Below are 14539 nucleotides of genomic sequence, written 5' to 3'. Positions count from 1 at the left end.
AGCTGTCCCTATAGCAACCCCAAGCTATAGGAGCTGCAATGGCCTCTCAGCCCCCAACCGCACTCCCATGGCTGCCACCATGCAAAGCCTTTCTACCCGTTTTTATGCATTTGGGGCAAATTGCTGGCAATTTTTCTCTCCCAATCCAATGCCTGATGGTTTTTGCCTAGGGCTGGACCTCTGGATGACCGGATGAAATATAATGCTTTAGGCTCCGTAGGGCTTGGTAAGGTTCTTCTCGCTTGCTCTCTCACACATGGGTACAGAGCTTCAGAGATTATTTAACTACCCCTAGGAATGGCAAAGGCTTATCTTGTGGCAGCAGAATACCTACAATCTGAAAATGTTAATAGCAGAAATGCTTACTTTTCTTTTGTCTCCGGTATCAGCGATTCCAGTGTCCAGAAATGCATAAACCTACCTCAGAAACACTATCTATACCAGGAAAATACCATGTTGAGAACTGTGTTTAAGTGTTTTTAAGCATACAACGTGCTTTTAAGAATCCAACGTGCTTTTAAGAATCCAACATGCTTTTCAGCATACAACGTGCTTTTCTAAGCCAGAGGTAATCCATAAGTAAGAAGGATGTCTTTACAATTTAAAAGAGTGTAGGAAACCCATACCCAAATATCAGTTGAACAACCTGGTCTTCCACAGTCCTGATAAAGATGTTTAGTACATATAAACTCCCCCTCTCACCTCCAAAAGCTCACACACACAACTCCTATTAAAGATTGTAACAGTTTATTCTAAATTTAAATTAATTGTCTGAAAATTTTCCTAAGCCTTTCTTTTGAAGGGTGCCAGAGCAAAACTTAATGACCCAAAGACCCAACTTTCCATTAGGACTAGCCTTTATTCAAAACCCTTGACAACAGAGCATGCCTCCAATTTTTATTCATACCTGCACAGGGGCTTGAGAAGACCACTACATCCTCTTTATACCAGAGATCTACAGCAGAACTTCACTGATGCATCCTGTGGAAGCTATTTTTTTCTGACATATGCAAACACCCAGGAAAATCAGTATCAGTCAGTAACCTCAAGACAGGAACTTACTGCAACTAAATAACCAGTGTCGATTCGAAGTCACTCTTACGTCTTTTACCATACATACATAGTGGGGGACAGAAAAGAGCAGACTCAGCATTAGCATAAAGACCCATCTTGCATTTGTATGAATGCACAAATTCCACAACATGTACTGGTACGCGGTTCAAGGTCTCCTCTATAACAGCTCAATTATTTTATACTGTGGTAGAAGCAGGTTCTGTTGATGAGAAGACAAGCATCCAAGCTTTTGGTACAGGCCCCTTCCCTGCACTCATCAAGAACACTCTCATGTTGTTGTGGTTTAACCAAGTCATGGGTTGTGCTTCCAATCCCTAGCTGTCCCTAATACTAAGACTGTCAATAAAGCTTATAGAGTAGTAGTAATAATAATAATAATAATAATAATAATAATAATAATAATAATAATAATAATAATAATAATAATAATAATAATAATGAAAAAGTAGATAAATAAGAGACAGTACCTCTTCTTCTGCCTCAGTTGCAATGATCTGAATCTTCAGTTATTAGAGGAAAGGAAAACCACTGTTTTTATTTTAACAGAAGCACTAGCCCAAGTCATTCTGGAAAAGCAAGCTCTAAGTATCTTCTTGGCACCAGGGGGAACAGGACACCAAAGATCGCATACTATTTTAAGTGTAAAAAAGGTATAAAATTTTATTTGACAAGTTAACAAGTAAGCATTTCATTAATCCACGAAAACACTTTATTACAAGTCAGTGCAGTCGAATTACAGCTACCCCACATGAAAGTTAATTCTGAGGTGAAGAAACTGACCTAGTAGTGAGTAGACAGCTTAGAATGTAAAATGCTAATTTATTTTATTTTTAAAAGGCATTTTGTGAAATTAAAAATTTACTAGCTGTCAGACAACTTCAAAAACTTCTAACACAGTAAACTTCAGAACTGTTGTTCCCACATGATATCATCTTTTTTCAGTGTTGACTGAAGTTTCTGCACATTTTTTAGCAGCTGAAGAGAGCTTCTGCTTTTCTGCCCAGGACAAGATTTAGACATACTTTCCCTTACAGTGACCGCAATCTTCTTTTCCTTTTGGTCACCACACTTTAGTTTGACATGAGCTGCCCCTTGCTTCAATTTCTGAGTTTTAATCTTTAATTTCTGCACCTAGGAAGAAAGATTACTAATTAGAATGTTACATACTCGGAAGACCTGCAGCTGTAGTGCTTACCGGACTTCTACCAAACTCCAAACTAAAGATGTCTAAGGGACATTAAAAAAAAAGAAGTTAAAACCTACTACTTTTGCATACAGTTGTCTCGCTGTAACAGAAAGCACTACAGAAAACTGACCTCACCCACACTCAACAGGTTGTTGAACCCCAACACTCCCTAAGGTAAAAATGCTTGCTTGAGAGAGACAGAATATCGTCTGTTACCAATTTATATTTACAACGCTCTTTTTCCATTTCAGATTGTACTACCCTAACAAAAAAAAAACCCAACAAACCTATAAAATGTATACTGTTTATTATTGGTTACTGTATCTAAGCAGTTGACTTTGAAGCCTCACAACAAAATTGGAAAACAGAATAAATAGGGTTGATATTGCTAAAGAATGGTTTTTTAAATGTCAAATAATAAGTCTTGACTTGCACTTGGCATGAGAAGGTCACTCCCAAAGACAAAATTAGGCTGGAAGCATTCCATATGCCAATTTAGGCTTTAAGTCCATTTCTAAAAATAATTAACTTTAATTGCATTCTAGAACATATTATTGACTGTTAAACACAGAGATGACTGCAGCACTTTTAGTGTGACATGTTCTGAAAGCAGAAATATGCATCAGAAATATTAAGATTGGTCTGTACAAAACACAAATAGAAATGTCTGTGTGCAAAAGCACCAGAAAAAAAAAATATATAAGCCAAGGATTACAGGAGTGGCCTGTATTGATAACCAGGGCATGATGGACAGTAATCAAACAGACAAACACAAAGAATGTGCTATTTACATCATGACCCTAAGGCGTGTGCTCTGATAAGGCTGTACCAGAGCACAGATGCCAGCAGATCTGCACCCTGATAATAGGCAAGGATGACAACAAGGTTGCACCACATTGTATGTGCTATTCCTCTTCTCATCATCCCAAAATGAAGGCAGACTGTAGCCATAAAGATATGCGAAAGGAAGAAACAAAGGTGCAGTTGTTGTCCATTGTCTAAGGTTCCTGGAGGATGAAGTCAGCAAGATTCTGAGGCAAGGAATAACACTGTAATTGTTAGCTCCTATAGAACGTAAGAGATTTATCCAAAAAACAGTTAACATTGCCAAGAGAGGCAGTGAGGACTCAACAGTCCATGTCCTTTGTCCATATTGCTAACATGCAACTCTGACAATTCTACTTTGACATAAGCACTTTTGTGCTTGCAATTACGTGGACAATAAAAGGTTAGAGTGAGTAAAATCTATCAAAGAATGAACACGAATAAAACTGGTCAGATTTAAATTAACTATCACCTCTCCCTTTCATAAGGTCTCACACTGAGTTTTATTTTGTTTCCTGTATAAGTGAAGTTCTTAGGTGAGTCTATTTATCCTGAAACATAAGATGAAGAATAGAAAGCTATCAGACAGAACTATGGATTGCATTTTTTATTATATGTTCCAAACCAAATTGCTACAAAAGGATTAAGCTGTTCATCTACAAAGAGTGATTCTATATAGGCATGTTTGAAAAGCTGTTATCTATGGCTCTAAAACAAATACTGACAGAATGCGTACAGGTTAGGGGTTAAACAAAACTGAAAGGCTCATCTGGCTATGACTTTGGAGAAGCTGTGGTCAACAGACTATTTGGTTAATAAAAAACTTCAATATTTCAGTAATATAAAAGACATTTAATCCAGTCTGTACAGGAATTATAGCTTCCTTCTCATTCCCCAGAGGGACAGGACACAAAGGAATGAAACCTCAACAGTTTGTCTTAACACAGTGAGCAGAAGTGACAGACTAAGCAACCCAGCTCTGTATTGCAGAACTGCCACAGGGCAGGAAGTTTTCCCACTAGCGTGCATACCTAGCTGCCAGCTGTAAGCACTTTTTCTTGATCAAAAGAAGGAATCGGAGGTACAAGAACACCAAGCTAGCAGCCTAATTATAACCACTCATATTGGAACATCCTGGCTTAAGCATTCCAGTGACATTCTAGTTAATGACAACAGGAGGCAGAGTTGTGGCAGCCTTTCAACTAGACCGTTCCTAGCTAGAGAGTTTACATCTTATTCTTACAGTAGCCTGATGCTTTTTCAGCTTGGATATTTGTTCTCCTTTAATCTCCATTTGTTTTACAAGGCAATCCAGCTCCCCTTCTAGGTCTTCACGAACTTTGGAGTCCTGAGTCTCCTGTATCTGCTTCAGAAGTTCTTCATGCTCACTATTAAAAATACGAATGGCACACTAAGTATTCATGATATAGTCTCTAGGATTTCTTCCAATACTTTCAGTGTACTGCAGGAGTTGCTAGACATTTTGTCCAGAGTACAGCAATTTAGCATTTATTTACCCCCTCACACAATACACATTAATTTGGAACACATTCACAGTAGAAAAGAAAGAGGTTTTCCAGTGGGTCTGATTTTCTTATTCCAAATTTGTAGCTGATGTGCATCTTAGTCCTCCCCCTTGCCACAGTCATAACAACTACATGTGTAATAGTGTGCAAAATGAGAATTTGGAAAGTGAACAGCAGCTATGCAGTACGGTATTTTCTCTTCCTGCCCAATTTAGTGCAGACTTTGAAAGCTTAGTGTAATACGGAAAAGTACTGTTTAAACTAGTACATTTAAGTTATAGTTTTTCTGACAGATAATTCAAATTAAAATATTCTGCTCAAAAAGATTTGCAGTGAGGTGTGCTAGTTAATTAAATTAACCAGCTTAATTAAAAGAAATTGTGTAGATCTACTTGATACCTAGATATCTGAACTAGTCAAAAACAGAGACCCTCTCTTAGATAAATAATCTCTTTACAAAGTTCACGGTTTCTTTTCTGACTTCTGAGTAACTGCTGCTCCTTGACAGTTTAATTGAAGCAACTGGTTGTTGCTGTTAAAAAAAAAAAAAAGCCCGTCCTTGAATTGCTATGAGTAAGCCAAAGCTTTTTGAAGAGGAGATTGGTTGCCAGGTTAAAATTTGCCACATCAAGGATTTCAAACCAGTGTCAACACCCTAACTGGTTTAATCAACACCCTAACTGGTTTAACCAACACATCCTCCTCTGTTCAAACCACAGCTCATCATGTTGACGTGTCTGCTATGACCAGCTACATAGCTTTGGCCCACAATGCTACAAGCTTGCATTAATGGGAAGATGCCTAAGAACATGACAAGTTGTAATCCACATTTACTTGCATGGCTAGAAAGATACATACACTCTCATCTAATGCGTTAGCTTCTTCCGCACCCTGCCCATTTTCTGGCAGGAGACTGTCCCTCTTTCACAACCCCCTTACAGGACTGGCAAGTTCTCCTGCTATCAACAAGGAATGGGAATGAACCCCAGACTGTCTCAGCACAAAGACCCATCAGGTACACACGTACGGAGAGAACACAGAAACAGTGAGGGCAAAGTAACAGGCTAGATCTTGTGACAGGACTATTCCTGCCACAGCTGTACTAACCTATTCTACCACCCAGACTGACTGCATGCTGCCGGCCTACTCAACATTAATGCTACCTTTGCAGCCTTCTCCAGGAGAACATTCTTGGTCTGCTCTGTAGATCTCACAATATGTTTAAAATTTCTAAAAAGCACAGGCCTGAAGGATTTTTCATTTGCCGCAGCTGTTACTTCAGTAGCAGCTCAGTTAAGTACAGGATGCGGAAGCAGAAAAACCCAGCTGAAGAGTATGTTGCTTGCTCACAAGATCAGTTAAACACCAGGATAGAAAGAATTTTTTGAATGAGAAAAATCCTACCAGTCAGGCCTGCTCAGGCCGTTCTGTCAACAAGTAGTCCTACACTTAAAACAGGCTAGGTTCGACTGTAGCAGACCTGTAGCTTCACAGGGCTACCACTGAAGTCACTTTCACTTATAACACCAGGGATGAGTACTCACAAGCTCATTTGGTCCAGCTCATCTTGTATGGCCAACAGAAGGTCTGAAAGACTTCTGGTGGCAGTAGGTGATGTGGAACAAGAGGATACAGATTTCGAAAGTGCACTGCGTCTTGAAATCCCAGATGTAGCTCCTCCTTGGCTTCGTGATGAGATACATGGGTTGCGATGCTTCATAATATGCAACACGCTTTGTACGTTTGCACTAACAGAATGGCTGGAACCGACAGACTTAAAGCAGAATTATTAAGTGGTTTACAGAAGTGATTAACAATTACAGTAAAGAGACTTATTCAAACTGTAGATGTCAATTTAGCAAGAACATTTGGTTTCACTTACCTTCCCAGCCACAAAAGGTAGTTCACCAGCCTTTACATGTAATTGTGAAAGGTGCGTTTTCTTCATTGTAGGATTTCTCTGCCATTAGATAGACAGGAAAAGTAAGACAAGTAATTTCAATCTGCACAATCTTAAAAATATTTTTTTTTTAGTAAGTAAAATTCAAATAAGCAAGCAGTAAAAGGCATCATCTCAGTTTCGCTCTGGTTTAAAAAAAAAAAAATTCCCTCCTGTATGTGGAAGGATTAGGACTTTCCAACAGCTGAGACAAGTAAATTTTGTTCCAGATGCGTTTAGCAGATAGTTTGACAAATAAGTTGACATTAAAGAAATTGAACATTGCTTAAGTTTGCAAAACCACAGTTGCAAAATTTTGACTGACCTGTAACATGTGTTGCAAAATGAATTGTCTTGATTTCAGCAATCCCCCCAAAACACACTATCTTAAGATACCTAGTTAAAATTGCTTTGGAACTAATTTTGCCAGATAAACTGAAAGGCAGCTAAGGCAGGACGTGGGGGATGGCAGTAAGACTGTAACAGAGCTTACTGTCATGCTGGTAAGGGAAAGTTTTCCGGTGAGGTGCTACCAGCCCTAGCCCAGTTTTAATTACCAAAGGAAAAAAAAAAAGAGGTATTCAGCACTGTTCTTCACTTTGAAAATGGAGTAAAGTGCAGCAGACAACTCAAGTGCCTCTTACATCACCGTTTTTCACAAATTCCTATCTCTGCAAGTCAGATGCTATCAGCAACAGTATGGTAATAAAAACTTTCATGTTACCTTCTTAGTTTTTTTCTTCTGCCCGTTTTCCTTTTTAGGTTCATTTTGAGATGTTACTGAAGACATCAAAATTCTGTTTATCTCAAATCCTGTTTGAAGCTGTAGGAATAAGCAAAAAAGAAAACAACCATTTAATGTAATATTAGAAGTATGAAATCACATGGTCTAATTAATTCCCTCTTTCATGCATGGATGAGAACCAATTAAGGGCACTATTAACTGTCCTGCTTGGAAGGCATAAGCTACACTTAAAAAATGAACAGATTACTAGGATGGCAGGGTATCAGGCAGATCTTGCAGCTCTGTCTTAGAAGTCCTCATATTTAGCTGCAGCAGCTGTACTTTTCCACTGTGACAACCAGCAACTGAGATAAGCCAATCCTGCTGCATGCTGGGGATCTGATCATAAAATCCAAAGAACACAAACATTTAGATTTTACAATCTGGGGGCAGAGAGAACTGAGCCCGTCTGTGTAACATTGAGGTCAAACCTGCTGGACAATCCTCAGATTGCTCTGTAGTTCAAAGTTGATATAAAGGCCCATGATAAACAGGATAATAACCATTCCCAATTAAACATAGGACAAGGACTTTGTTTTGGCATGTGTAACAGTTCCGGCTAAACAATGCTGGAGGTCCATCACAAAAGTGAGATTATTCTGGCTTTTCTGTCATCAAAAGGAAGTGAACCACCCCACACCCTGTGTTTCCCAACCCAGATCCAACCGACCTAAATCGATCCTGCAGTGAACTAAGATGGTACTAATACTAGTTTAGGACTCGGTTTACTACATCTAAGTCCTTTCTTGAGCAAATGTTTATACTACTGCTAAAGTCAGGCTATCTGCTCTGGGAAAGTCATTCTTACTGTTTCTCAGAAGATAAAATCTCCACACTAGGCCTTCTGCTCTGCAGTAGCAAGCAGTTTAAGCAAGAAACCCCAAAACCTGCAAGTTTTCAACTGTGTCATTTTGCTGGATTCTGGAGGTGGTCAGATACCTGGGCTACAATCTGCATGTTATTTCAAGCTTCCTGGACTGATGGAAGCCCATCATCCTTGGATGAGGTATAAAAACTGACAGCAGTGATGAATTCATTTAAGCTGTCAGCTTCACTTATGGCTAGGTTCTTTCAATATTATTCTTCAACTCTGCATCCCCCCACCCCGCCCCAAGGGAATGCCACCACAACCGCCCTCTTTCAAAATGGCTGCTACTTCTCAGTGAAGTGAGGTTTGGAATACCTGAAGCTACTTTACCCCTTTAACAAAAGGTTTCTTTGATTTTGCTCTCTTTGGCAACTATTCCTCTCTCAGGTGGATGGTGGCCCAACAAACTGATTATGGCTTCACAGAATAATGAATTATTCAAGCTCCCACTTAGTGAACAATGTAACAGTATCACTGATTAAAGACTTTTCCAAGTATAGTCCAATGTATTAGATTTCAGCAGACCTTAACAAAAAGAGGAAAACAAGCAGAATAACCAACCTTACTTGGGGTATAACGTTTCTTATATGACCGCTTTCTAGTTACTGTAAGTTAAGGTTATCTGACTTAGTTGCAGATTCTCTAGAAATTCATTTCCTACCCAGATCGCTTATAGCAGCTTTGAAGCTGATGAACTGTATCATTAATATAAAACCAAGTAGAATCTTCCTTGATTGAGATACGCAACGCACCTGGCAAGCTTTCTACTATGTAGTTTATAACTGGTCTACGTAACATTCCGGGAGTTCTCCCTGGGTAATAAACATGTGGAGTTTAAATGTAATAAAAGAAAGGGTATTTTGGACAGAGAGAATAGCTTTCTTCAGTCATAAAAAATAAGATAAAATAAAACCTTTTCAGTCTACCTGAGCAGTTTTGTCTTGTATTAGCTTACGCTGATGCTCTTCTTTACAAAGCTTTTCTTCTAAGTGTTTGATCTTGTCCTGAATTTGAAGGCAAGAATGATTAGTCACACTTCAGTTTGCCATGCTGAATCAGAAGTCTGAAGTAGCTTGCAATTGTCATCTGGGATAAAACAGGACTGTAGGAATTTTAAAGCCCAGACTGAAAAAAAGACTCACGGTAAATGAAGCCAAGGTGGCATTCAGTCATGTATGCTTTATGATCTTAGCTTTAACAGAGGAAACTTTTGCAAAACTTAGTACTATTAACAGTATGCCATACATATTATATCAAATGAATGACTTTCAGACTGTCATTCCATGCATGCTTACTTCTGCAATTCTCTGAGTAGCAGCAAGTTTAAGACACTCTTTTTCTAGTATTTCAAGCTTTTCAAGTTTTGCATGCAGTTCCAACCGGTTCTGATCTTCCTCTTTCTGAAGCTGGGCCTGGAAAAACGTAAGCAAGAGTGGAGTTGGCAGCTGACTGAAATTGTTTCAGACAGCAAAAAACCAAACACGCTACAGTAAAGGTGTTTAACTAGTTTAAATTTCATATTTTTTAAATTGCAAAGTGATGAAAAGTACCAGGCAGACAAAGACGACTTAAGTTTCCGGCAGTTTGTCTACCAAATGTGCAAGTATTAGCATGGTTTTACTCATTAGGAGTTCCACCTAGGGAGTCTTTTCGTACAATTCATTGAACGGTTGTCATCACCCAGTCAGACAGTAAATTGCTTCTATTTGCTACCACCCTGAGCAGAGCTGAGGAAAAAAGATGGCCATAAAAAAGTTCAGATCTTACACATTTTTATACTTTTTAACTATATCACTACTTTGTTAGTATGCTAAAGGGCTTCACCTGTTGTTCTAAAACCATTTCCTTTTCCAGTTCCGCGCTGGAAACCATTTTCCTCATGTAGTCCAGCTGTTTCTCCAGCAGGGAGCAGCGGGATTGTGCTGCATTTAACTGCACACTTACATCTACAGAGAGAAACAAAGACATTCAGTAGAGCAATGGAGTTACACATTTAGCCAGTCTGTCATCTCATTGAGGAATTCTCTGTCTTCAAAACATGCAAGAAAAGTTTTGTTAGTCTGAACAATTCATGTGGTTAAAATATATTTTATATATAGGACATGAGAATCAAAATGTTTTTGCAGAGCTAGTCCCTAATTTGAATTCCAAAGGTGTGAGCACTGCAGTTACTTTGATTTACATCAGCAGATACCTAACCAGAATCTGATTTCTTCCCTTCTTCTCACTTTTCTCAAGTTAGCAGTGTTATACATGTAAGCAGCTGCTTGCTTATTGTAGGAGTTAAACATACCACCTGAAATCTGCTTATTCTTTAAAATAGCTTTATGGGTTATGCAACACTTGGTTAATATATGTAAAAAAAGATCTCAACTTGATCCACAATCATCAAGCTCCTGCCCCCCCCCCCGCCCAGTTCTGAAGCAAAAAAGAAAGGGGGGTGCATTAGTTAGCAGTTTGTCAAAACAAACAAACACTCCCTGGATTATGCAGTCTTGGAGTTGCTGTGGCTACACCTTATCACTCAAGAGAAATACCTTTCCTCTGTTGCATCAGTTCTTGATGTGCTGTGTCCTTTTTGTAGGATTCATGCTCTAAGGCCTTCTTATACTGAGCAGCCGCTATGGAAAGGCTGCACAGATTATCTTCAGCCTGTGACTTCTCCAACTCTAGACGGCGGATCTTTTCTTGAAGAGTTTTCAGGGCTGCCACCACAGCTAGCAAACAATGCAACAGTTACACCTTAAGTAATAGTTCCTATTATTATTATTATTATTATTATTATTATTATTACAAAACACCAAACAGCAAAATACTACCCAAATTTTCTTCCCAGGATCACTCCTAAAATGAATTATATTCCCCAGCAATACACTAACATACGCAGAACATATCTGGGAGAAAATGGACATGTTTACTGTATAATTGAGGTATAAAGCACAGGTCCTATGAGCAAAACTATTTTCACTCCAAATGGTAGCAAGCACAAAGAAATCGTGGCAAACTGAGTGTAACAAACCCTGGGACTTCCGTTTACACAGAAGCAGGGAACACAGGTACCCAAGTTAGGTCACAAGTTTTGGTGCAATGCAACCGGTGTGGACAGATTAAAAAAAAAAAAACGGACTCAGGACAGGGGGGAAATCTGACACAAAGGGACATTTTAGTAGAGGATGCATTTTAAAAACTTTATTGTTTCAAAAGGTAATAATTCAATGCCTAGTTTCTTGTATTTGATGATTCTTTAAACAATAGAAACAAGTCTGCAAGATTTTGCTTTTAGCCTCAAACCAGTATGTATCAAAATTATGCCAAAAATAAAATTTGCAATTTCAGCTACAAGGAAAAGTCTACTAGCTCTCCAAAAACTATACACACCTGTGGAAGTTTAAGATATGTTCCATAACAAGTCAAGCTTCTTTTCTGACATTTTATAAGCCTTGATAGTTTCCCTACACCAATTCTCTCAGTAGAGGAATACCCAGCAAATATTGCTAGCTCCATAACAACTCTCATCAGCTTATCATAGGCCTATTAGAATGTAACTTAAAAAAAAAAAAAGGGCAAAAAGCAGATACCAGAGAGCAGAAAGATGAAGTGGGACCACTTCTTCCATCTTTCTATTGGCATGCCAAACATTTTCTTACTTAAACACTTAGCTGCATAACATTAAACTGAACATTTTAATCCAAAAAGCCCAAACTCTGTATGACAAAAGATTACTACAAAAGTCACAGATTCTTCAAATGAAAGAACAATGATCACACACACACAGAGGCTATGTCTGTGCAATATTGCAAAGTTGTCCATGATAGTAAATCCAAGTATGGTATCCTTGTGATTCACTGAGCTCTTCAGATATGCGAAGCCACTAAGCATTTGTCCTGTAAGCTCCAGGGAGCAATCATCAACTAAGGCACAGGACAATCATAGTGTTCATCTGTATATCATACAGACTAACTTTCATGCTGCTAACTTTCCTGAGAGTCTGTGTTATTCAAAAGTTCTCCTAAGGAATCATGCCACACAAAAACCCTTAGAAGTGATTTTAAGCTAGAGGGAGTTGAATAGCACTACACAAAGCCAATTTCAAGTCAGTGTACCATACTAATGATCTTTTTTTGCTGTATTTAAAGTCATGAACTGCTTCTGCTGAGTTTGAAGCATTCTCCTTTGCTTTTAGAGGAAGTCTGACGATTTTAAGTTAAACAATTTTCAAAGCCAAAGTTTATAAGGATGTTAGAAGACTTGCAGCAGTTTCCATTCCAGACATATGACTTCAGGGAGACTACTCCCTCAGGACACATATACATCCTGTCTCAATGTCAGTCTGATAATCGCAGCAAGTCATTGAACTGAGTAAAACAGAACGGGGAGTTTGCTCAAGAGATTTCACATGGAACAATTAAAAAGACCACTTTAAGGACATATTTTGGCTTTACCTTGGTTATTGGGGATTGAAGGCTTGTCACCACCAACAGCTGCCAACTTCTTTGATTTTATATAAGCAAAGGCTGCAGGAAGCATCTTATCTGGTGGCTGAAGAAAGCTTCCTATGAAACTGTTCTTTGATTCAGAATCCATAGCCTGTAAAAAGAGAGCTATTTAATGCCATTAGCTCTTCAATGGACTATGTAACTTTTCAAAGTATGTCACTGGGCTGTCCCTGGCTCTGTTTATATCAAACCAGATCATGTGCACCAAAATAATAATTAAAAAACACACACACACCCCAGATGGATCCTGTATTTTAATGCAATTCCAAAACAATGCCTTTCATAACACTAAACACAGCTCTCCTTGACCACCCAAAATTTTCTAAGATTTTTCTTGGTGCTCTAATAACTTATGCTGATTTTTGTCCTTTTAAAAGTCAAGGATTAACAACATTTTCTATTATCTATTTTATAGACTTCAGTGTCTGCCTCTCAGTGCTCCCTGCAGCGCAAGCATTCCAAGTTTTACAGCCTGTTTTCATTCGCACCCTCCTTAGTGCTCTAACGCCCATCTTTTTACATATGGCTTTATTACAAAATAAAGACAGTTCTCCACATTTAGTGTTGAGGTAACAGAAGGATATTTAACATTCAATATCCCCAGCATTCTCCCCATTATTAAGCATATGTATTAAGTCCTGTTTCTCCACTCCCTTTCTGCCCCACCCTTTCACATTCTTTATTTTATCAGGAGCACATTTGAAGACAGTTTACACCCTGTCAAATAGTGATTTTCCTTGATACTCAAGACGTGGACAATGAAACTTGCAGAAAGTGCTTCAGTCTAATACAACCTCTAGGAAGTTAAAGCAAGTTTTAAATCACATGCAGCTACCTAGCAAAGCAGTACCAAGCATTTCACCTGATACAGTATAAGAAGAGTATATACAGCTTCAGCTGATAGAAAAACAGCTTATTTGAAGGTTCAATGATATAACAATTATGGTATCACTTGAGTTTAAAATACAGGGCATGCAACTGGAACAGGCTTCCCACTTGGCCAAGGCTATTTACAGACACTAGTTCCCAAGAAAGTCACCCAAAGGAGGTATCTAGTAACAGGAGGAAGAAACCCAAACCAAGACTGGAACCTGCTGATGAAGCACACCCCAGGAAAAGACATTCATACCAGGTGGGCAGGGAAGAAAGTTTGCAATAACGGAAAAAGTTTCCAGGAACACCTCTTCCAGCACTGTTTCAGAGGCCGTATAAAATAGAAGGATCATCATCCATCCACCATCCATCCACTGCCTCTTCAAGAAACACACTAAACCAAAGGTACATGGAAATACTTCCTTCCTCCTCCAACTTGTCATCATGGAGACGTCGACATGAGCATCTCTTTGCCAGGGCTTGCTTGACTTGGGGCCTCCCAGACACCCCTGCTTTTGTGTGCTAACACCCCCAGGGCAGATCCCACAGTTCAGGGTGGCCTCCCTGGCACTGGCATGCCCCCTCCCGGCACTGGCACGGCCCCCCAGACCCGCCAGAGCAGGGCTGCCCAGGCTACCCTTGCACCACAGGCCTTTTCCAGAGTTCCCCATGGGGCCCTGCTGCCATCCTGCCCGAGCCCAGGCCACAAGCTCTCGATGCTGGGTTGGCAGCTGCAGGCAGCCAGGCACGCCTCCATCTCTGGCGAGAGGTCCCACCTGGTGACTCTGCCTCATTTATGGCCACACAAGCCATTTATGGGCCTCCACAGCTCTGTCCTGGAGGACCAGGAAACACCGCGCAGGGACACCCGACAAACTCTAACAGCCAGCTAGGCCAGACAGGCGTACCGGCCATTTCCAACAGCACAAGGGGCAGTGGCAGTGAAGGGCACGCAGCAGCGAGCAGCA

General features: G+C 39.6%; 1 protein-coding gene across 1 annotated transcript; it reads right to left on the bottom strand.

Annotated features, from left to right (window-relative positions):
• Positions 1-1717: 1717 nt before the first annotated feature.
• Positions 1718-12786, bottom strand: CEP57L1 (centrosomal protein 57 like 1). Its single transcript, XM_076335465.1, has 10 exons — positions 12645-12786; positions 10740-10919; positions 10027-10148; positions 9498-9614; positions 9129-9206; positions 7275-7373; positions 6494-6571; positions 6156-6385; positions 4329-4473; positions 1718-2205 (listed from the first exon to the last, which is right to left on the bottom strand). The coding sequence occupies exons 1-10, from the start codon at positions 12784-12786 to the stop codon at positions 1978-1980; spliced, it is 1419 nt and encodes a 472-aa protein (XP_076191580.1). The 3' UTR covers positions 1718-1977.
• Positions 12787-14539: the final 1753 nt, after the last annotated feature.

Source organism: Aptenodytes patagonicus, chromosome 3 (genome assembly GCF_965638725.1).
Source record: "Aptenodytes patagonicus chromosome 3, bAptPat1.pri.cur, whole genome shotgun sequence".
In the NCBI taxonomy this organism is placed as follows: Eukaryota; Metazoa; Chordata; class Aves; order Sphenisciformes; family Spheniscidae; genus Aptenodytes; species Aptenodytes patagonicus.
This window is presented reverse-complemented; position numbering and strand designations above follow the sequence as displayed.